This window comes from Saccostrea cucullata, unplaced genomic scaffold (genome assembly GCF_032062105.1).
Source record: "Saccostrea cucullata isolate Sc308-1 unplaced genomic scaffold, CSIRO_AGI_Scuc_v1 ctg4688, whole genome shotgun sequence".
Lineage (NCBI taxonomy): Eukaryota > Metazoa > Mollusca > Bivalvia > Ostreida > Ostreidae > Saccostrea > Saccostrea cuccullata.
The window spans coordinates 69,175-95,239 of NW_026924948.1; the positions used below are offsets into that span (position 1 = coordinate 69,175).

The 26,065-nt window shown below is 32.1% G+C and overlaps 1 protein-coding gene and 1 long non-coding RNA gene across 3 annotated transcripts in view; both read right to left on the minus strand.

The window, feature by feature from the left end:
• Nucleotides 1–10,352: 10,352 nt before the first annotated feature.
• Nucleotides 10,353–11,647, minus strand: LOC134267695 (uncharacterized). Its single transcript, XR_009992211.1, has 3 exons — nucleotides 11,467–11,647; nucleotides 10,799–10,859; nucleotides 10,353–10,473 (listed from the first exon to the last, which is right to left on the minus strand). It is a non-coding gene; the product is annotated as an uncharacterized LOC134267695 (long non-coding RNA).
• An 11,832-nt stretch (nucleotides 11,648–23,479) lies between these two features.
• LOC134267690 (multiple epidermal growth factor-like domains protein 10) overlaps nucleotides 23,480–26,065 on the minus strand; it is a 130,633-nt gene continuing 128,047 nt past the window's right edge. For both annotated transcript variants that reach the window (XM_062749909.1, XM_062749908.1), the window contains 3 exons: nucleotides 24,310–24,450; nucleotides 23,900–24,011; nucleotides 23,480–23,774 (listed from right to left, as the gene is read on the minus strand). In XM_062749909.1, coding sequence (XP_062605893.1) covers nucleotides 23,603–23,774; nucleotides 23,900–24,011; nucleotides 24,310–24,450 — 425 coding nt within the window. In that variant the 3' untranslated portion in view covers nucleotides 23,480–23,602. The remainder of the gene's footprint in view (nucleotides 23,775–23,899; nucleotides 24,012–24,309; nucleotides 24,451–26,065) is intronic.

A 26,065-nucleotide genomic window follows, 5' to 3' on the forward strand; every position in this document is an offset into this window, starting at 1 on the left:
TTTTTCTTACGTTTGTCACATCTTTCACCGCGCCATCCAGTCAAGCAGCCTCTGTTGCATTGCCCTGTTATGATATTACACTTTTCGGCGATTCTACAGTTGATGCTACACTTCTGCCTGCAGTTATAGTCAAAGCGTCCCTCAGGGCATGCTAAGTTTTTAAATAAAAATACACCATGAATATTAACATAGAAGGCATTGGTCTCCTATGAAACATAGTTATAAAAAATCAGAGATTTACTGCTTTATAACATAGTTTCTTTAAATACAAATAAGAAGCATAGTGAAAAGTCTCATTCGAGATAAAAAACATAGATTGTTTTCTCTAAAACCTCGATTCCCTGATCATCAAGATATTTGTAATTGAATCATTTAACATGTTAAATGTACAGTAGGATTCTACTTTGCAAACTTACTTAAGGACATTGAGATTGATCACCTTTGTAATAAAAAATAAAGTGAATTGCAATTTACATTGTATTACATAATCTACAGTTTTTGGTAATATTATGAAATGTTTCTTGATAATCCCGCATCATTTACTTCTTAGGGAATAACAGTCTTTTGAATTTTATCCGAACTCTTTTACGGAAGGCTTGCAGATATTGAGCTGAGTTTTGGCATGTGTACCTTGATGAGGTACATATCAAGTTTACATTTTGTTTCACTTTAATGTTTTTTTTTTTAAATACAGCATTTTAATCTTTTAGCTTATGCAATACTCTCAGAATCCTTGTTAATATAAATTCAATCTAATTGTAATATTCAAGAAGGGATATCTACAATGACAAAGAAATATTTATACATGAAATTATTTTAAATGTGAATTTTTTTTTTGTATATTTTTGAATGGAGATTTTTTTTCTAAAGGTTTTCAATATATTGTGGAAAGGACAAGAACTACTCAATCCTCTTAAACAAAAGAAAAACATTTAGTAATTCTAAAAGTATTAATTTTTCAATGTAAATGTCAGAAAATAATTCATGATACAAATACAAAAATAAATATCGATTTTTGAAGTAATTTGAACCTAATAATTATTTGTTTTAAGGACATACGCAACGTACCTAACCTACTGATAGATTTTCAAGATATTCCAAATTTAAACCTATAATATAATAACATGTTCATAGAAAAAAAATCAGCCTGCCTTACCAGAGGTTTTGAAAAGATATCGAATTTTGAAAATTTTTGCATTATTCAAATAAAAATGTACAAAAATTATAAAACATAAATTTCAGATTTTTTTTTCTTCAAAAATTGTTTTAGAAGAGGTGTACAAATCCATTTATAGACATTAAAAATACTGCACACAGGTCCTTCATTTAGTGGAACTCTTCAACTCCAGGGAAGAACCCAAAAAAGTTCAAACTACGTTGCGTATGAACTTAATAAGAGGTTCTGTGTTAAAACAGAGTGTAAAGTATTCGAAATGAATACATATCAAAACATACTTTATGAACAACATTTCCTGTATCTTTTATCTGAACCGAGTTTAATTTTGAATAATTGAATTAATTACCCTGTGTACAATTGATTCCTTGGTAACCTCTATCGCAGCCATTCACGCATGACCCGTTTATGTGATGACATTGTTCTTTATCAAGACAAACCCCGCATGACTGAGTACAGTTTTGTCCGAATTTACCATTATTACATTCTTAAGAAATGAAACGTTTATAAGATTATTTTTAGGGTAATTTATCTGAAAAAATTGCAATATCTTTCATGACGTTTAAAAGTATAAAAAAAAAATTCAGCTGTATTAATTTTATCAATTTTGGTACAACAATGAAATGGCAAGGGGAAAAGGTAATTTTTGTGTAAAATCTTTTCATAAAGAGTCAAATTAATTCATTAAAATTAAATTAATTTAATGCATTTATTTATGGTGTTCTCAACTAATAAGATTACACATTCAAACGTTCAATTTTCACGTTTTTACATATGTGGCAGAAATTTTCAAGATCTTTTTACTAATGTTCCACAATTTGAAAACGAGCTTAAATAAAATTTACCATTCCCATTTTCCGGATAACGCATTGGCTAATACGCTGCTAAAATCGAAGATTGATTTAACAGCAGTTTAACGCTTTCTAAAATGTAGTCTTTGTAACTCAAATTAAATCCTTAGTCTCCAGTGATCATTATATTTGATGAAACTTACTGAGTGATTATTTTCATAAATATATATCTTCTTTCCTGAATTATTGCTGTTTTATGAAATAGGGATCGATTATAACTAACGCAATTTCGTATAATCAAGTTTGAATATTTCATGACAATCAATACTAATATTCACCATTATAAAGATCGTATGTCTTCTTACCAAGAACTTGAACTTCACAGAGTTCATTGAATGCGTACTGGGAAAATCCAGGACGATTGATCGATCCCCCCCTCTCGTTGTAGTATATAACATAACGTCCGTGCATTACACATTCTGTTGTAAAATTCTCCGGTATTGTGTCTCGGGTGAATGTTGTGTCTTTAAAACAGAGGAATCCATCGTCTTTGTTGGGTGTGTTCGATACGTAAACAGAGAATCCAAGGAATCGTGCTGTGTAACCATTACTCGAGTCTGGTAAAAAATTATAGTAATATGCTATTAATTAGGGACTTTTTTGTAATGTTGTGTATAAAGATATCCTTTTTGTTAGTATTTTTTATATCTATTTATATTCATATGTAATTCACTGTGAAAAGAAATAAAAAAACAAGACTTAAACAGAGAAAATTCACACAAATATTTAATTGCTACTCTTTTAAATCTCGAAAATACATGTATCTTTAAACACAACTGTTTTCAAAACATCAAGTGGATTATTCTACTGAAATAAAGATTCCAATTTTAACCTTTTTCATTTGCCGTATTTGATATATTAACCATTAAATATGAAATGATATTTCCGGTTCTGGTCCAGTTATTTATTTTATTGTTTATGTTTTTCATGTATATTTATATGTTTATATAAAGATGATTCTTTGGTCTTTTTTTTTCAACTAATATTCATATATTTCAGTTCACTGAGAAGCAAAAATGAAATAAATATGACTCAGAAATAGCAATATTTTTTACAATGGTTTATTTTTCTTTTGTATGGGGTTTGAGATTTAAATTCCACTTTTGTTAGTATTTCAATGATTTCCTAAAAGCGAACTACAATTCACCAAAAACATTGATACATGTACTTTGATTTACTATGAAAGTTTACTTTGAATTTTTTTTTCGAGTTCTTATCGTTTAAAATTTCCTTAATTCGTATCGTAACATTGATGCCATTTTTTGTAAAAAAAAAAAAATACGTAAATATCCAGGTAATGGCTCCATTTGATATATCAATTATACGTGTGTGTTTTTGGAGAACATAAATCTAACATTCTGAAATCCATTCATAGAAAACTTTGATTTACTATTAATAGTACAACTTTGATTAACTATAGTAAAAACTTTGACACTATAGTAAAATTTTGTTAAATATTAAGCACTGTTAACGATAGTAAACTATGGATTATAATTAACTTAATTAATTAATGCATTGCTTGTTAAAAATAATATACAATTTGGAAGAAAATGCCAAAATGAAAACTGGCTTAAATTGCTAGAAATATTTCATCATACATGTTAAATAGCGTTTTTAAGCAAAAAGAATATACATGAAGTCATGGCAGTAATAATGCCGACTTGGCCTATTGATACTTTATTACAGAAAATAAATAATAGTTAACGAATAATATACTTTCACTATCTAAATAAGCATTGGAAACATATAAACTATACATGTTAAATTCATGCAAATGCTCTTGTTTAAACAATACCAAACACACCATTGGCCGTCCTGTAGAAAATATTGATATGATGAATACTGAGTACTCTTCCTAGATCCACCCACCAGTAGGCAGTGTAAAAACCTTCGGCAGATATCGTACATTGTCCTCCATTAGATTCCCGATCTGTAAACCTCCCATCCACAGCCTTATCTGCTCCCCAATTTAGATTATAATCATACGGAGACTGTTGCCACGCAGGCTTGTTTAATGCAATATTTTCTGTAAGTAGAAATATAAGATTACTGTCACAAAGAAACAAATATTATCTGGACTAAGGAATTTTTAAAGTTTATCAAGTTTTTCAATGAACATTTTCACACTGTTTAGAAACACTAAGATGTGACGGGTCAACAAGGTATGCTTACATTTGTTTCCAGCTTAATTTTGAAACAAAAATATTTATGATCAGACACAGATAGTTCCCGCAAAAAAAAATCGAAGCTCTGTTGTTGGGATCAATATTCAACTGGTTAAATTTTCGATATTTAAACTAACCAAAAAACGATCAGATTATCTGCTTTTGTTTTTTGTTTAATAGTCTTCAATTTCATTTGGACTTTTCGATGGATAATGTGATTGATACTTTCATGATTACTAGGTGGATGTGTACCGATGTTGGGACATCGCTCACACCACGGATTACCACCGATTACCACAGGTTTATGGCCACCGACCGGGAAATATGACTAAGACAGCATCGTAAGTAGTAAAAGCGTATTTATAAAAATTAAGACATTGAAGAGAGAGAGAGAGAGAGAGATCATTTGCAATCAAAATCTTACCATAAGCAAGAATGATTGTTAATATTATTAATATTATATGATTAAATAATTTCCATCTCTCTGATTAGCTGAGATCCAACTATGTTAGAAAAATATTACGTTGTATTGACTGCACGTGACGTTCCAGGTCAATACAAGGATTTATTTTCTCTACATTGATCTAAAAATAGATTGGGAATTTCCAAATTGATACAAATTGTTTTGGAAAGCTATTTAAATGACTATGAATTTTATTTTCATGTGAACAAAACAAAAGCAAATATATATTTTAGGTAAAGGTGGTAATAGGGGATCCAGGGACCCCCCCCCCCCCCACCCCTAACACTTTTACTGAACAACAATTTTTTTTAACTTTTCGGCAGTCAGTTTTCCCTGATAATACTTTCCTTTCAAAATCTGTCCTATAAAAAGACTGACATTATATATTGTTTTCATGGCAACTAGAATTGATTAAAAAAAAAAAAAAAAAAACATTTCAAATTGATACGACTGGTAAGGTTTATTCACATTTTAATTCTGCTTCTCTTTTGTATTTGGCTAGTACTTAATAAAACAAGCTGAATCATTTTATCGGTGAATCATATAATAAAACAATTATTGCTGTTTTTCGGTCAATACAGTGATTTAGCCATCTCTGAAGTACAATATTCACTTCGCCCTCGGGCTCGGTGAATATTGTACTCCTCAGATGGCTAAATCATTGTATTGACCTCAAAAACAAGCAATAATTGTATACTGTCACAAATAATCCACCTACACAACAGAGCAGTCCTCCAGTGACACCATTCATTTTGTTATGCGATTCATTACATTAAACCAGGAACTATTATTAAATAGTTCAAACATTTGACTGAAGTTATTTGAAGCTATTTAAATGCCTCATGGATTCATGGATTTAAAAAAAGAATGAATGTCAGACGGTTTAAATACGCTGTATCTTCACTCCTAAGACCGGTATACACGATGAGATTTGTAGTATAATGCAAGTATTATAATACTTTTGTACTATAAAACTTTCCTGTACTCACGCTCATACATATCTTATAAGATTGTACATAAACTACTATTCCAACATGACCTCCCCCCATACAATCTCTCTGTCAAAGAAATAAAAAAAAATGGAGGATGAGGCTCTGATAGCAGTGTCTATCATCGTACTATGCACTGCTTGATATATTCCACAATCCTTTTCCCCTTCCAATTAACCCATTGCTTTTTTTAGTAATGGTAAAAATAAAATGACCCCCAAGAAAAATCTTATGATACAAATCTTATAACACAAATCGTGTATACAGGCCTTTACTTTTTACTGCACAGAGGTGTTATCTGATATTAAAGGCCAGTATATACACGGTACAATTTGCATCATAAAATTTGTATTCTAATACAAAGTTTTTTTCTGTGTATACACTCTTAATACACTCTTAATACAGTGTTTAATAAGAATTGAACAATGCTCATTTTTCTTATATAAGTAGTATGTAGCATTTCACTTTCAATCAATGAAATGTAATGACACTAGGGGTCATCTTAATTCTATCACAGCTAAAAAAGCATATGGTAAATAATATTGGTCGACTTTACAGGCAAACACATAGAAAAACTCGTGGCTTCATTGGAAGGGGGGGAAGTTGTGGAATATATCAAGCAGCACGTAGTATGATGATAGACACTGCTATCAGAGCATCATCCTCTATTTTTATTACCTTGACAGAGAGAAATATCGCGGGAAAAAAGCTGGTATACGTATTCTAATTACAATCTTATCAGATTTGTATTAGCGTGAGTGCGAGAAAGTATTTTAATACAAAAGTATTATAATACGTGTATTATACCACAAATCTTATCGTGTATACCGGCCTTAAGATTTGATCTGCTTACCCCCCGTTCACACATAGACGCCGCTTCTACAACGAAGCACCTTAATCGTACAAACAGCGCGGAAGCATGGAAGAGAGATCTTCATGATCGTAAGAAAAGCGCCGCGAGAGCGTAGGAACTTACCAAGCACGCTCATACAACGCTCCCTCTACACTCGTACTACGTTCTCACTACGATCGCTCTACGTTCCTGGAGATCCTACGAAGACCTACAATGACCTTACGCCGATCATATCATAACCTATCAGACAAGAGTTGTTCTTATACCGCTGATATTTGACCAATCATCATCTGTTAACCACATGTAACTGGTGACACTATACTTGATGATCATTTACAATTGAGCATTTTCACATCTTGTTACACGTAAAATAATTGAAAATGCCCTAAACCATGTGGTAAAGGCCGAAAAAAAAACTGCTGTCGCAAAATATGTATCATTGCTAAAATTGTACTACAAAAATCTGCAGGTTCAAGAAATATTTACATCATCACCTAATTCGTACTAGAAGCGTAATTATTCGTAATATGATCAGCACCATCGTAGAGACATCGCGGTACAGTCATCTAGGTCTGTGTAAAGTCGTAGTATGGTCTTCAATGTCGTAGTGGCAGCGTTACTTAAACGCACTAAACACGGCTGTTTGTCGGCAACGGTCTGCGTAACATTGTAGAAGAAGCATGTTAGCAGCGAGTTTAAAGTAGGGACATCGTAGTACGGTCGTAACGAAGACCAAAATTTGCCAAATTGCTCTTTTTAGACACCGATCGGCTGCAATCTGCCCCGATCCAAATAAAAATCAGATCGCGGCTTGGTTGGGATGATCGCCATAGAGTCGCAGCTCTGTGTGAACGGGGAGAGGGGGGGGGGTACGAGCATATCATAGACTGGAACCAAGGCCATTTTGTCCGATTCCAATTTCATTTATGCCCCAAAAAGCGCCCAAAAAATGCAGTGTTCCTATTTCCTGGTGATAACAGGCAAAGTTAGTAATGATATTTCTTTGGTCTATTTAATTAAAGCAGTTGAAAAACAACAGTTGATCAGAGTACTGTGCTGCTTTATATATTTATTTGTATTCAAACACTGTACCTGTGAATGCATTTCACTGAAACGAATATCGGGATCTCAAAACTTATAAACATTACTTCACACCCCTGACATGCACATTTCTACTCTTTATTGAACCAGTTGAAACTCAATGTTGAAAGAAAAATGCTCCTTATTCATTGGTGTCTTGTAAATTGAACAAAAATATATTTTTAAAGATGCAAATATAAAAGAATGAAAGAATGGTCGAGTGTTACTTCAGCATTCAATTAAAAAATATATCTGACTGTTGAATGGTTCTGATTGCCGTATTAAGGACTAATTCTAAAGCCCCACAGCGGTATATAGAGATGTCTCTATATCAGTGAAATGTTCTTAAATAGGGTGTAAATAAGATGCAAACAATCAAATCGTCATCAGAACAGTTTTATTTCATTAAGGTAATCCGATCCCCAGGTTTATAAATTAGCAGTTAAGTAATGAAAAATATCTCTGAACCAACAAAGTTATGCAAATATATTCACAGTTTTCCTTTTAAGTTAAAGATTATTAAAATTAATCATATTATAAAAAAATTTTTTCAAATCTCCGATATTTTTGCTGAAATTTCTAATTGCAAATTAATCAAGGAAAATATTTTATGCTATAAATGATATGTATCCAGGCATTCAGAGAAATTGTCATGATTTTTTTATACTTATTTTGTAATGTTGTCTTCTGTTTCCGTCACGTTTTTTTTCATAATACATAGTGTAAAGGGCTTTTGCTATCATTGCAAGACACCACAAATCACTTCATATTAAATATTATGCTAATAAGCATTGGTATCTAGGGCTGGATTTAAGAAAATCTTTTTCTTTCAAACTGTACTCTCAATAGAGTTAAGGCAACATTTTCTATAAAAAGTCACCGAAAACGATACAATTGATATTTAACTATTTCATTTTTCAGCAAGACACTCTAGTTAAAAAAGCTTTATGTTATCTTGAAGAGTATGTCCATCGCTATTCACCTAGGAATTTTTGTGATCATGTGACCCTCTAAAGTCACGTGGGCTCCGATTTTAGGTCAACAAATGAAATGTTAGATTTAACCAAAAAGTTCAAGGGCAAGGCAAACAAACAAATAATTGCACAGTGTTTTAAATTGTCCCTATGTATCTATACTTTCGCAAAAGTGATGCTCATTCATTTGGTTTTCCGAAACATTTAAGTAATTCACCTGAAACAGTCAGTAGTATATGAAAAATAGGGCATTTTCCTAATATCATCGAAAATTATAGATTACCTAAAGGATTACAAAGAAATGAGCATCACTTTTTGAAAACTATACAGTGAAATGAATAATTTAAAGTAAAAACCTACTTTTTAGGTTGTTGCCTTGCCCTTGAACATTTTGATTAAAAATTGACATCTTGGTATAGTCAGTCTAAAAATAGTTTTCAAACGCATCGTTGACCCCGCATGGGAGATAACTCTTTAGTACTTGATAAAGTTTGTTTACCTCGTAGATTTTAAATAACTAGGCCTATACTTGCAGAATGCGCTGGGATCTTTTTACTTAATGGAACAGTATGCATAAAACACTGGATATTATTTTCTATTTTGTGACTTCGTTATCTATACAATGTGTGAATTACGTATGTTATAAGACGTCTTTCAGACCTTCCGCATTTCCTCGAATCTGTGTAAACACACATGCAGCTAAATGTAGGTGTAAAGTTTGCCGCAGCATGTAATCTAAAACGCCGATTGTTAATAAAAATGGGAATATTTAATTATAATAGTCAATTGATAGCATCCATAAATAATTAATTCGATAACCATACCCCTCTGTCACTAATTTACATACACTTGTGTACAAATATTTTTTTTTCGCATACAAGATTATATCATGGCTTTCTTTCAAACCTTCAACTCCTATGGGATTTAAGTCAAACGTTTTAAGAACTAAGACTTAGTGGAAAACATACAAATTCCTGTATTTGTTAAAGGGACTATCATTTTATTCCAAAAGAGGGGGGGGGGGGGGGATCTAAAAAATATTGCAAATAAATATGTCCCAGACAGAATAAAAAAAATTTAATCTGCCCCAGACCAGTGTTCCCCCTCCTGTAATTTTTTTTAGCTTGTCAGACATTTTTCAGTAGAGAGGAAAATAAATAATCTGTCCTTCATCTTATTGGAAATAAATATTAGTAGACCTGTCCTTCATTGACATGAAAAGAAATAAAAAAATAATGATTTGGGAAAATTTGCCACCCCCCCCCCCTCTTCCCTTCAGAATAAAATGGTGGTCCCCTTTCTTGTTTTGAATCAATTAGGGGAGCCTTTAATCTCCTTTTTAGTTACTATTTTTATTAAAAACAAATTAACACAATGTACATGCTGGAAAAAAATCTTGATGGACATTGACAGCCTGGCACCACACAAATATATGCAAGTCAAGATTATCATATCTAAAGACCTTTTCAACACCTGTACAGTAAGTACATGTATATGAAAAAGTCAAATCATTTTTTATGAATGAATTTTATTTCATAAACAGCTTTTAAAATTAAGATAGACTGTACAAGGAATACTGGGAAGCTGCCAAATTCTTTCCATCACTTCATGTTCTTGTGGATACATGTAAAATCAATTCTGAAAATACATGTATGAGAAAATCAGGACATACATGTAGTAACATACCATTATTGAGAATAAATTTGTGTTTAGAATTGAATTAAATTCCGATCAATGCATAGAAACATGCATTGGATGCATAATTAAATATTTGCAATTCTTCTTTTATATTTTATTGTTTGCCAGGAATATTGCATGGTAATTTGGTTTATAGCTAATATGGAGCATACCATTTTCCTTACATGATGGATTAACTTGCTGCCTGATCATGAATGATTCCATTGGTCCAATTCTTTAGGAATAGCTTCAACACAATATATATGCTATTGCTATGAGATTACTAAATAAAATACATTGTAAAATAAAATCACTTTACATTTGACATAACAATTCATGATATATATTGTATACTGTAGTGAATTTATGAAATTCATATAAAAGTTAAATGGAAACAAATTTGTATTACAAAACTTTTCTGGGAAATTAAAACCTCTGACATTAACAAGAACAAATGATTAGAATATGAAAAAAACATTCTTTCATCTTTACCAAATGAAAAATAAATATAGGCCTAATCATGCACACATGCATGGTTAAAAAAATGTGAAATGCTTTATAAGCGTACATACCCTGTGGAGAAATGGATGCATTTTGTATTCATTTATACTTCAAGCCTGGATCTCTTGACTGCTACAATAATAAAAGAATTATATGTCATATGATTTTAAAAAAAAATTATTATGTATAAATCACAGAAATTAATTGACTTAGAAATTGACATGAAATCAAACTAAAAAAAAATAAATATTTTATTCCCCATTAATTTAGAAATTCTAAAAATTTAAAACCATATATCTAAAGTGGAGGTTCTTTGTTTTCATCATAATGATACAAATGATATTTTTTACATTATGTAGCATGTTTGTATGCGAAAAAGACAACAACATTACAAGTTCTGTAAATCATTATCAACACATTGACTGAAGCAATGAAATTTCAAATTTAATTTAGTCTAAGTTTGTATTACTGTTGAACCCCCTTATTACAAAAGTTGTCTCAAAGAAAATAAGCTTATCGACTCTATATTTAGTACAATCACATTTTCAAATTTCTAGTAAAACTAAGTGATCAACTTATGTGGGCTGTTGGGAGGGGGGGGGCGACACACACTGCACTGCATTAGTTTTTCACTAACTGGGATAATACATCTAAATAAACACGTACACACTCGCGATCGTTTTTTCTTCGATGTTAACAAAAACATATTTACATAATGTACATACATGTGCATACATACCTGGGCTGAATGCATTGCAGTGATGGATCTAGGAAGCTGGTGCAGATCGTCTCACTCTTCCATTATTTTCTGTAATTATGTCCTCATATTCTCGTAATAGGGATTAACGATGCCTTGTCTCTTATCTTATCCCTATTTTCTTTAAAGAATGGCTGATTATTGCATTTAAATTCACTGCATATCTCAGCTGATGTCGCCACGTTTTTAGATGTAAACAACATTCCTTGTCATCGAGTGCAAGCGCTTGGCTGTAGCCGAATGCAGCCAAACGGCACATAATAAAGAGAATTTTTTTAAAAACATACCATTCTATATAGGAGAAAATCACTAATAAATATTTATTTAAACATGGAAATATTGCCGTTTGTTACAAATTCTTGCAAATATCGGTAAATAGTTATTTTGAGCTCTATTTCCTTATAAGGATCAATCAGGGCGGAGCAACTGTCATGACGTCAGACCTCATTATGACCTCATAACCATATTTTTCCATGGGTTGCCTAAACCGTACTGCGCTATTTTTTCCCCTTTCAGAGGGTACAAATGTCAACTTTTATATGACCTTTTCTCAGACTTCCAAAAACCTTAAATCTCATCAAGATGAATGAAATGAAAATTGTTGTAAGAAAGAAATTCATTCTCAAGCTTTTTTACATGCATTGCAAATTAAATATTAATTTTTCGAGTTATCCTTCCTGGCTAAGGATCGGATATCCTTAAAATAATAATGATACCTGCACATTGCAGATACATGTATAAGTATATTTATGAGGAACAAAATAAAGATACTCTGCCAAGACAACCGATATAGATTAAAACCTAGTGTACTTCCATGACCAGGACATTAATTGCTATAATAACATTTAATGGACGGATGGGTGAGTATTTTGCTGGTCAACTGCCAAAAGCTATAGATGTAATTTATTTTTGTATGTAAGATTTCATAAGCTTCGCAGCATTATCTAAAATATCTTAATGCCTCTTGAGTTTATTTGTAAAAGCTTGACAGATACGTTAAGTGTAAACCCTTGCAATTAACCGATTTATTAGGACCTTTCTAGTACGTTGTCAATTTATCTGCATACACATATATATCAGCATCATTTTTTCTAGAAAGACCGAAAGAGTATTTGGATAAAATAATAAAATAAACATCGCATCCAAGTCAACAACTTTTTAATAACGGCAAACAATATTTTATTTGATAATAGAAGACATTTTTCATTATACAAAAATTTTACTTGATCAGCCTTTCACTGTAAACAAACTGCCCTGGCTTTTACTAGATGACGTTACATTGGCAAGTTCATTGCAATCAATGCATCGTTTATATTTTGTTTTGTGGGATTTTACATAAGACAAAGCTGCGTGTAATAATAAGCTTATATGTAGTCTTAAACCATCTAATGGGTATTCTAAAGATCTAGTATTTTTGTGTGATTTCATACATGTAGTAAACATTTTCCGTATAAACCAGGCACCGCCCCCTGTTTTGTAACCTACATGTAACTGTGCTGCGTTCCGACGATTTTCAAAAAACAAAGTGTGGATTTTTTTATATACAGTCATTCATATTTTTTTGAAGATTAAGCATAAGGTACCAATATTTACATATTTAAATTTCATTTTTATCTTTTGTTTGCATGCCTGATTTGCTTCATAATTTAAAACTGAATATCAGCTTCATTCCCCCAAAAATGAATTGAAACCAGGATAAAACATCAAAAAATTTACATGAAATTGTCAACCAAATCTAGCAGAAAGTTATCCCAACTTACATGCAGGTCAATGGCTTTTCCCTCCAAAACATTATCAGAAAATACAATCATGTTATAGGCGAATATACAGTTCTTAGCCAATTCCATTATTTTGTCAAGAGATAATTACTGATAAATGCATCAATTTATATCGTAGCACGATATCAAAATATGCTTTTTGAAAACTATAAAGCATGCATCTAACTTATCTGATATCCAAAATTATCAATAACGTCATTTTTAAACATTTTTTTATCTTTAAATTCACTTTTATTTAATTTGATGAAGTAGTTCGATATCAATATATTACTTTTTTATAGTTTGCTGAAAAAATATTTATGCTGGAGTGTATTATTAGTTACATAGTCTTTTAGTGACAGGGTATGGGATGATACCTGGTTAGTAAATTTCATACCTGGCGAGGCGGAGCCGAGTCAGGTATGAAATTTACTAACCAGGTATCATCCCATACCCTGTCACTAAAAGACTATGTAACGAATTTACCCCACCGATGTAACATTTACGTTTTATCTGTAGTTTATAAATGGTTTTCTCTGCTAAATCCTTCATCACGCTTATACTGTGCCTATTATGACGTCACGTCTGTGTTTGTGACGTAATACATCGACCGGGTATAGATTACAACTGACCGGGTATGGATTTACAACTGACCGGGTATAAGAAATCCACCGCCTTCACGTGACAGACTTCAACCAATCGTAAGCCAGGATTTCACGGAAAAATCGACAGAGGTGGGGTAAAATAGAATACTTTCTGTTTTACAAAACTTTCCTCATGCACTGTCAATATCACAATATAAAGTCGACATCACATTAAAATTGCTCAATAAATTAAGATAACAGCCCTTCATAGTATGCTTTTGAACATGAGTTACTTGAATACTAACACGGAATAAAATTTTCCTTTTGCTGTCGATAACAGCGATATCGAGGAGGTCGGTTCGATATCGGATCATGTTTGCTCACCCCCTTTGTTTAGTAGCGTCCTTTCAGATGCGAATATGTATGACTTGTGTTTTTATGTTTAGATACTTGTAACATGTAGTTTGCATGGGAGACGATTGTACTTGCCATCAATATCGTCGAAATCGGATCGATATATAATCATATCGCCACTACTTCTGTGGCTGTAGGTCTTTACGCAATATTTGTGCGAGTGTACTTCCTATTATTAGTTGGACTAACTGTTAATATCGTCGATATCGTTTCGATATCGAATCGTGAGTTTTGAAAACAGTTTGAAACGTACCCTAACAAAAAACATCTAAATCTTCCGTAAGGCATCAACAACCACTGACTTTTTGTTTGTCATTTTATTCACATATTCCTGCCAATACTGAAATTTTGCTGACTTTGCTTTTGACCATGTATAATTGTGTTATAACTCAATTTTAAAAATAAATGTGTATATCATGATCTTTACGATATCGTCATGGTGTTGTCCATATCGACAATAATGACATGGAATTTGTTATTGGACATGTATGGCAAATGGTAAATTGATTGTAAATTAATTTTGCTATACTTCTATAATGTATCTTTCTTGTAAGTGGATGCAAGAGAGAGAGAGAGAGAGAGAGAGAGAGAGAGAGAGAGAGAGAGAGAGAAGAGAGAGAAAGAGAGAGAGAGAGCAATATTTGAATAATTTTTTTTTTGAAAAATTGAATGCATCCTACCGTAGGCAGATATAACATTTCCTGTTAAAATAAATCCAACAATACAAAAATTATACGCCAGCAAGGCTCCTCTACCCATGCTCTTTGATAAGGGTCAGTTTATTTGCTAGAAGTGCAAATTAAAAGTTTTTGAGACTTCGCAGCTATTTATGCATTTTTTTTTCTTATTTACGTTTGACAGTTTGCTTGGTAAACAAAACAGATCATTGAATTGGGAAAAGAGTTCCATGAAAAGGTTTGTGGATTTAGTAAGAAACCCAATTACGTTACTTTTGTTGACATATATTTGTGTCATTAATATTGTGGCTTAAATTTATTAACAACTCTCTGTTTTCCTATGAAGTCATCTTCACAGAGTACTTAAAATGCGGATAAATACGCTTGAAAAATATCCGGTGAGGCATGTGCCTTTGTATTTTGTGTTCTTGTTTTTAATGCATGCATAAACAATTTTTTACTTAATGTCACTATTATAAAGTTTCCTTAACTTTCCAAATGCTTCCATAACATAAAATTGTCCAACAAGCTCGTGTACTAGTAGAATCAACTCTTGCGAACATTCACTAATATATATATTCAAAAACCCTATAAATTAATAGCAAATACATACAAGTATGTTTAATGGGGAAATAGATAGGGGAAAATAAAAGTTACGTTTAAGAAATTTCTTTTTGTAATATTTTTATCTGATTGAAAAGACGATTGAAACTTATTATATTTTGGAGACCAAATTGGGGATTAATAAGGCCTTTAAGATAAAGCTGATTTTTTTTTTACATGTTTACACGTACCTTTGTAAAGGTTGTCAAACGACTTCATGTTTCGTTCAAGTTTGCGATCCATGTCAATCTATGTTACACTATTTTCAATAATTTTAGGATGAGAATACCTGTTTTAATACATGTATATTAAAATATTTATTTGTTCAAGTGTGCATTGTCGTTATTGTGATTTAATGAAATTTAATAAAAATTATGTTACTTAATTCTAAAATCAAAATATTCATGAATACGAGGCAACTTTATCAACATTGTGACCTCAAAGATATATTGTCACTATGTTTATTTTTAATCCTTTCCATTTCGCTTAGCATCTGTTCAAAAAAGTTCTTTAAACACTTGAAATTTAGTTTAAGAAGTATTGCTCCACAAGCATAATTATATCACCCTGGACGAAGTCGTATAACACATATCTGGCGTATATTTTTGTTATTTTCTTTGTTTGCAGTTCCAACGTGTTTGATATAGCATCAGAAAACATCATTGCATGTACTTAAATTTATCAGTCACAAGGCTTTCACAAACGTGTATCTTGTCATCACTACATAACGGTGTAGGATTTATGCTAACGAAATAAATGCCTTCTTATAATGCAATGTTTGCTGAAGAGTCGGCACTTCTGACACCATTTTCTTAAATTATATTATTTTAAACTGATATGAAAATCACATAGGGGGTAGTATCAAGAGTTTTAAATGACAATATATCATAACACAAATGGGGACTTATATATAAAGCTTTTATATATAACTAATTTCTTGATATATTTTTGCATTAAATATACTTTGTTTTATCTTTCAACGAAAAAATACAGACACATTCTATACATGTATCCTTTACTGCAGTGGATATGACGTTGTATATATTGCATACACCCTGTCAAAGAAATTCAATTAGAGGGTATACTTTAAAAAAAAAATCACACGAAGTATCCTCAATTTGTCCTTATGAATCACGTACGCGTGCTTGTCAAATATGTATACGTTTTAAATATACTTGCTTTGTCTACTTACGTGCAGCAGAGAACATTTCACATTCATTCTTTTGAATTTTAATGCGTATATATCAAACAAGAGAAAGAAAAAAACGAAATTATATTTGCTAATATATTCAAAATCATAAAAGCACATTGAAGAACAACAATCCAAAAATCCTTATTAAACCAAAAAATCTACAGTTTATAAACATTTCAATCCAACCTAAAAATTAATTTTTCATTTGACAATAAAAAAACACAGGTGCAAAACTAAAATAAATGTTAATTCTGAAACATTTAAGCCTAACAGTTGAAAAATTAACTCATTGTTCAAGAAAAATGGTTTTGGTTCATGTTCTTCAGGGTAAAATGTTACATGAACATCATTTCATGTAGGATTGGTTAAGCCATTTTACAAAAAGAGTTAGATGATAAATTCCGTTTGTAGATCAAAGACGAATATGAAAATAATAATTAACACTATTACATGTACATAGATGCAATGTGAACTGTGTTAGCTATAAATCATGTGAGAATAATAAGTTCGAGTGCTCTCACTTAGACAGTATTTCCCTTTATTTGAAGTCTTTAGGAGAAGTGCCGTTTTCACTCATTTCAACTCTGCGCAATTTAAACGCAAGCATTTCTCTCATTATTTTAATCATTTCTCTCTGATTTGCAAGGTGTTGGTAAAAAAGGCTGATCTCCATAATATCCGGGTTTACATAATCCAAAACAGGATCCGGTCACGTGATTGCACGCTTCTTTGCCTCTTCAGTAACCATGTCGTTCTTTACATTCCCTGCCTTACCAACCATGAGAATAGGCGGAAAATAGATATATGAAATCCATAGATCTATATTTCATTTGCAGATAAGATTTTTTACATTGAAAACGATTAGAGGTGTTTTTTAATATATAAATTTTACATTATATGAAGAAGAAAATTGGGGAAAAGCTGTCGCATCACATTACGTATTGTTTGATTTACTAAAACCGATGTCTGTTTCTTTGGGAATGTGTTGTCTGGTGTCACTCTCAAGAATTTTTCACTCATATGGAGACGCCACCGCTTGCCAGTGGAAAGATGCAAATTTTTCCTATACCCAGAACTTATAGCCATCGAGCAAGGCTATCTTTTTGCAAGCATCTTCCACGACAAGTGGCCGCTGTTTATACGATCTCATCCAAAGATTCGTTCTCTACGTCCCACAATGTGATTCGAGCCTGCGATGTAAGGAACAATACCTTATTTTGCAAATCTAGTGAAGATCACTGTGCCATGTGGGCAACCTAATTGCTTTAGGAGTTAAGACAATTTAATCTATTATATGTTTTGCTGTTTTTATTGACAGGTCTGAGATTTGAGCATTTAACAATAGCCTGTTTAAAATATAACTTTCAAACATACGTTCATTGCATTTTTGCCTCTGATACCCAGGTTGACACAAGGAAGGACACGCCCCAGTCACGTGATCACGGGTCTAATTAACATCACAGTAACTGCACTCTATCTCTCAATCCCTGCCGTACCATCCCAGCAAACATGCTTAAAAATAAATCAAAATTACATCTAATTTTGTCATACTACGAGGGTTGTCCCAGAAAAACGCGAATATTTTTAATATCTTTTGTTTTACTAGGACTATAAAGTTAAAAAATGGCATACATCATGATCAACAGTTTTGGAATAATGCCAAAAAATGTCAAAGAAATATCTCTGTAAATAAAATTTTCCTCTCATGTAAAGGAATCTATCAAATTAGCTGTCGGCGCAACACTGACGACGTCAAAACTTATCTCGTAATCTTTAGGAATTTGTTACGAAAAGTTCGTCTCTATTAATATTAATTTTTTCACACATTCGGCAATGTGTTTAATTATTTTTAGTTACCAAGTTATGCATCTCAGATTCTAATGTTACTAAAAGATTGGGGGGGGTGTAATTCTTTCAATAGACAATTTCACAATCACGATCATAAAGCTACCTGATCGAATTATTTGACAGCGGTCTTCACGTAGGCCTATGACGTTCCACTCTTGTCTTTTCAGTTAGTTTATATTTATGTGCAAAATTCTATTCTCTTCTAACAAAAAATTAGTCAAGTCAACCTAGAACCTCTTCTACTAGATATAAACCTCTTAGCCATATTTTTTTCGGGTTCGTTCATCGTTAACATCTTTTTTCCTATATGCAGGAGTCATATCCCGCTCAACATAGTGTTGCTTGATAATTTGGTGCTCCGCATCACAGTTTAACGTCGCCATTTTTGACAATGTCTAATTTAAAGCGCTTTGCTATATATCGTCATATATCTGTCATTAATGATGTCAGATGAATGGAATTTTAACAACAAGTACACCAAATCAAAGAGAATTTATGATAGTAAAACTTTTGATATTATATTGCCATATAGCCTGATGACAACGAAACTTCAATCACAATGCTATTTGTAAATGTCAAAAAATTGTCGTGCGCCGACCACCGATATTTAACATCATTTAAATGCTGTTTATATATGCATATGGCATCACATGCCTATAATATTTTGTCAGAATATCTAAAAGATGATTTCCCAACACCATGCCAAAAATTATTAGTTTTGATTGAATAGGATTTAAAATATTCAAAAAGTTCGCTATTTTCTGGGACAACCCTCGTATAACTGTTACCGTATAGTAGTTTCGATTCCTACGTCGATACGATATATCCTGGTGGGCTTGAAATAAAAGATACCACAGAGTCTGACACACCTGTTTCAGACTTGGATATTTTACTTGAAAAAGATATAACAATAAAACTATATGATTAAAGTGATGACTTTAACTTTTCTACCGTCAACTTCTCTTACTTATGCAGCAATACACATTAATCACAGGCATACTGAGTGTATATATCTCAGTTGATTCGATAATAGCTTCCTCTACGTCAGAACAATTTCTAAATCGAGGTAAATTATTGACAAGCGAGTTGATGAAAATGGAATATCAGCCGTCTCGTGGAAAGACATCATTTCGTCAGTTCTATGGTGGACACAATGACCTTGTCAGCAAACATAATTTATCATTGAGACAAATGCTGATTGCCGTTTTTCATACTAATTGTTAGTCTATTATTTATACACTGAATTGACGACAGATTTGTCCGTTATTTCATGATCATGACAAGGAACACACGGCGGGTATGACCGGTCAGCAGGGGATGCTCACTCTTCCATGGCCTCTGTTCAAACCTCTGATGTTTCGGGGTTCAGTGTTTGCTCTGCTCTTGTCTTTTCTTGTTTCACTGATCTAAAGCTATAACACTTAAAGATATGTCACTTCTGCCGAAAATTCAGAAGGATTTAAAAATACGTCCAGGATTGCTCATAATATTTGAAGGATCACTCTATAGGCAGCCATTTTTTGTGTCGAGTCGACATCTGAACAGCTGTTCACTAGTCTCAGATATTTTGAGAAAAACACAGGAAAAAAATCTGAGCAAGAATCAGGTTGCGTGGCACGCTTTTTTGTGTTCAAGTGAGAGATTTGAGAAAAAAACTCAGATTTGAGCAAAATACAGCCCTTGAGTTCAACTGAAGACGATTGCGGCACCGAGGCCAAAATTACTTTCGAATTAAGAATGTGTAGCACATAGATATTTGAAAATCAAAAAGTACACAAAAACTAACGGACCTAACAGGTAAGGAGGAAATTGATAAAGGGTCTGTTACATACTGATAACAGAGGTAAAGAGTATAAACAAGGTGTTTTTAATGCTCAAAAACAAAAATAATAGTATAACATTTCATAGGAAGTGAAAGAAAAACAGGTATTAGAATGATTTTATTCCTGAAAGTTTAAATTGAAACTTGCCATCAATATTTTCACAAAAATACACAAAAAATATAATGTTTTATGAGAATTAGCTTTTCAAACAGAATTACATGTACACTTAACAAAACTTCTAAGTGTTCACTTTAATAAATGTATTTATTTTAAAACTACTTGTTAAAATGGTGTGATATTTTGAAATTATTACAACAAATCACCCTTTTTTAACAGTTCTAGAAGGAAAATAAAATATCACTGATGAACACCAATGTTCCGTGACTAAGCTTAAAAACAATAAATACGTACTTTGCGGCACGTGTTTTGAATAATTAAAATTTTTTTTGTGATTATCTTAAAATTTTACAAACTTGTTTCACTAAAAAACATAAAACATTGGCATAATGACCAAAGAGATAGATGTGAGAGCCTTTAGAATGTTGATATCTAGGTCATCCTTGTACCACGTTTTACACACTTTTATTTTAGTGCTTGATTGTCCTTGATATTAGCGTCACGTTTAGAAATTAACAACCAATATCATAACCCATTAAAAACATTTTTCTATAGGCTGTGTCTCATTTTTGATTGCCAATTTATCACAATTTGAAAGTTTTGGACAATTGTTAACCAAACCTGAAGTGACGTTGATCCTCGTCTGAGGCCAAAATTTTTTCGTCACACCAGGTTAAAAGAGTGTTAAATTGTCCTGAAGCAATCTTAGAAACATAAAACAATTTTAATCGGATGAAACAAAAAGAAATCGGTGGTCGTGACAATCTAATATTAGCTTAAACAGTCTGAATCATCCTTAAAGCGGATCACTTACGCGCTAAAATCCCCAGGATATTGATCAAACGGCATCTGTGTGATGATGCACTGTCACATTCTCGGATCTGAATCCCATAGAACACATTTGATATTTTTATAAGGAATGTCATTGCTCTCCCCCCCCCCCCTTAACACCATTTCAACGGTTTGAAAAAATCCATGCAGTAGGTGTTGCAGCAGATGGCCTACAGTGTATCTCCTATTAAGGGGCGCATGGTATCCAACAGTAAAGATTTTTTGCGTGAACTTTCATTTTGAGGGTACATCATTTTCTTAAAACTTTGCTTAAAATTCTGACGAGACGCTTACATGAAATTTACGCAACATCGAACTTAAATATGCAAAATTAACCACGAATTAAAGAAATAATTTATTGTATGCATTTGTTCTTTAAAATAAAAAAAAATGTTAGGTGAACACTTAGAAGTTTGATTCAGTGTATACTACAGATAATCAATACAATTAATCTAATGATTATTCTTATATATACATATATTTAACAAAGAATGAACAAAATAAAAACGAAAATGACATGCAAATATATTTTAATACATATATTTATAAGCCATCGACTAATACATACATGTGTAATGGTTTGGGTCGTGGATATCGGCCTGGATAGCTCAGTAGGTAGAGCACCTGACTGGAGATACAGGGGTCCCGGGCTCGATTCCCGGTCCAGCCATACATTTTCTCCTTTCCTGTTACAGATTTGGTGCCGTTGACCACCCCTGGAATTGCAGGTGAAAGTCCTGCCAGGGGCAATAAGAACTTGGGTTGGGTCTTCGAGGGCGAAGACCATTTAAGGAGGGAGGAATGTAATGGTTTGGGTCGTGGATATCGGCCTGGATAGCTCAGTTGGTAGAGCACCTGACTAGAGATACAGGGATCCCGGGTTCGATTCCCGGTCCAGCCATGCATTTTCTCCTTTCCTGTTACAGATTTGATGCCGTTGACCACCCCTGGAATTGACAGGTGAAAGACCTGCCGGGGATGAGCCTGGGTTGGGGTCTTTGGAGGGCCAAAGACCTTTAAGGAGGGAGGAATGTAATGGTTAGGGCCGTGGATATCGACCTGGATAGCTCAGTTGGTAGAGCACCTGACTAGAGATACAGGGGTCCCGGGTTCGATTCCCGGTCCAGCCATGCATTTTCTCCTTTCCTGTTACACATGTAAGGAATAAATAATATTTAAAATGTATTAGAAAATATACATTTCTTTTATTCTTTGCTAGGATTATACAGGAAAACACGTTTTAAACTGTCATTTCTACTGTTGCTAAAAACGATTCCAAATGTTAATATTCAGTTATTTTACAGAATACTGTCAGGAACATTTAAGTATACAATTTGGACACAATGTTGATTTAGATCCAGTTTTGAAATGATTTGAATAAAATATAAATAAAATAAGTGTCACATAATGTAATGGTTTTCCTTAATGTTTACATTAAAGATTTTTTATAGGAATTTTTTAACTCTATGTATAATTTAACAACTCTTGTTTATTATGCTTAGCTGTTTTTTTCAACAAATAAATTTATTCCGGGTTAAAGAATATATTTTGGATAACTATAAAAATAACACCCTATATGCATAAGTTATTTGTAGGTATCAAACAGTATTCAAGTTCAATGGCTATTATCAATTATAAATTAGCGGAGGAAACACAGAAATCTACAATCTCATAAGGAATTTATTTATATTTAATCAGAAAGAGATATTCTTTAAAATAATGATTAATATTATTTTCATGAAAATTACGCTTCTTTCGTGATACACTAGTATCCGATATTGAGTCAAATTCAAGTCGAACATAAAACAGAATCTAGACAGTTATCTGCTTCTTCAGATCTATATATGTTATGAACATATTATTTATAAAGATACTGTAAATCCCTTTTTATTCACGAGAAATCTATTTTCGAGTAATCAAACGAGCCTGTCTGTTCGCCAAAATTTTATCCTCGCGTATATATGTATTATTAATATTTATATACAACAGAAACCTCAGCCCAAGAAAATTTTATCTCGTTATTAAACTTCAAATAGCTAAGTCGCTAAAATAAGGTCGCAAAATATACTGATCTACAGTATTTACAACAATACACATATAGGCATTTGTTTTATAATTACTATTTTAGAACTATATCGTCCGAATCTAAGCTAATGCAGCTTGTCATAATGAGAAGGTTGACTTAATTGTCCAGGCTCCTGGTATCCTGCGTTGTCTTCCACTTTATCCTAAATAACTTGTACATTGTAAACACAAAATCCATAGCTCCACTCTAATTTAATTTGTCATAATGAGAAGGTTGACTTAATTGTCCCAGCTCCTGATATCCTGCGTTGTCTTCCACTTTATCATAAATCTCTGTGTTGAGTATATTTTCTTGAGAATTAACTTTTGTATTTTTCTCTTTGTGATTCTTTCGCTTGTTTCTCTTATTTCTGTAGCTTCTGAAACAACCCAAAAAAGAAATAAAATACTGATAATTAAGATTTCTTTACTTGTTCATAACAGTTACAGCATGATAAACCCAGCTTTGCATATTTTGTAAATTGTAACAAAAGATGGTACCTACCGGAAAATTAAGAATATGTTTAATATAAGACTCAAACACAGAATTGCTAGGACTCCGTACAAATATGAACAGCATGGCGTGCTTTGGTCAGGATGAAAGTATATATCAATCACTGAAACCAAAAACAATATATACAGAATGTTTTAATCTCATATAAATTGTGTACACTGACTAAGAGGTAAACCTTCATTTTAAAAGTGATTCCTATATATTGGTCACTTATAATATAATGTTTTTGTGTTGTCTAAATGCATAAGTGTAATCGTCTGTTTTTAATTAAGTGTAACTTTTGTTCTGATATTTGTAATTAGACAAATTTATAAGAAGTCCCCATTCTTTATATATGTACTTTCAAATTCATCTTTGTATTAGGAGGTCATATAATATCTTGAATATATATTTTTTCTTACGTCTGTCACATCTTTCACCCTGCCATCCGGTCAAACAGCCTCCTTTGCATTGTCCTGTTATGACGTCACACTTTCCGTCGCTTCTACAGTTGATGTTACACTTCTGCCTGCAGTTATAGTCAAACCTTCCCTCAGGGCATGCTGTATTTTTGAATCAAAATAACCATAAATATTAACATAGAAGGTGATGTCTCCTATGATACATATATATATATAAAAAAGTAGGTCCTCGAGATTTACTGATTTATAACATAGTTTCTTTATATACATATAAGAAGCATACTGAAAAATTTCATTCGAGATAAAAAACATGGATTGTTTTCTCTAAAGCCTCGATTCCCTGATCATCGAGATATATGTTATTGAATCATTTAATGCACGGTAGGATTCTACACTGCAAACTTATTTAAGGACATTAAGATTGATCAATTCTGTCATATAAAATAAAGTGAATTGCAATTTACATTGTATTACATAGTCTGCAATTTTTGGTATTCAGTGCAAATATATCTTTATAAGTAAAAGAACAAGTCTGAATTTCGTTCCGCTTCAATGATTTTTCGGGAATTTCAGTCTTTTTAAAATTTACATGGTTTTCCGAACATTTTTACGAAAGGCTTGCAGATATTGAGCTGAGTTTTGGCATGTGTACCTTGATGAGGAACATATCAAGTTTACATTTTGCTCCACTTCAATGAATTTTAGTAATATTACAGCATTTTAAATTTCTTTTTTTTTGCTAATACAATGCTCTCGGAATGCTTGTTAATATAATTTCATTCTAATTATAATATTCAAGAAGGGGTCATTACACAGAAACATATCACATTGTTAAAGATACGATTTCCATTTGCTTTTTGATACATTTTTTTTTTCTCATAGTGATCCGTTATAGTTCCTTTTGTTAATGAAAGATTATGAAGCGTCTGCTTCAACAACTGCATAACCATTTTGATTATGAATGTGAAAAGGGTTATGACAGATTTTACAGCAATACATCATGTACCTTTATATGTTTCTTTTAGATCAGTCCGCTAGGATCTTGTTGATAATTTAATAAGACATCTTTTTTTTAATCATAAAAAACTGGGAAGTGCTAAATAGCAAGTATTTAGTGTATAAAAGAGTAAATACCTTGAAAATTTGTCCCATAGAAATTCCGATTTAACACAGTGGAAATATTTAAATGTTCAAGCTTATGTCGAGTAAAATAAATGATGTCCTTTTTTTAAAGGATTTCAGCGCATTTTGAGAAGTATAGGGATCTGGACTTTGGTTATGATTTATGTTTTTGTGCAACCTTATTTTTTGCAAAGTGGATTAAAGAGATCTAAATGTTAGTAATTTATGGAATCCAGGGAGTGGTCAACAAATTAACAGTAAGATATGATTTGATTATTTTTAATACGATATCTTAACCGTCAATAAGGTCTGCCGAAACATGGCTGAAAAATTGCCGACTCGGCGTTAAACAATATTTAATCAATCAATCATTTGACAGGAAACATTCCGTACATTAAAGTTCTAAAATATGATCTTTTTTGGATATTTTTGTATGGAGTTCTTTTTCTAAAAAATATCAGTATATTCTGAAAAAGGCCAGAACAAATCAGTCTTCTTCTACACAAGGAAACAATTTGTAATTTAAAGGTATTAATTTTTCAATGTAAACTTAAAAAAAAAATATGATACAGAAATACTAAAATAAATATCAATTTTTAAAGTTAGTTGAACCTAGAAATTACTTTTTAAGGTA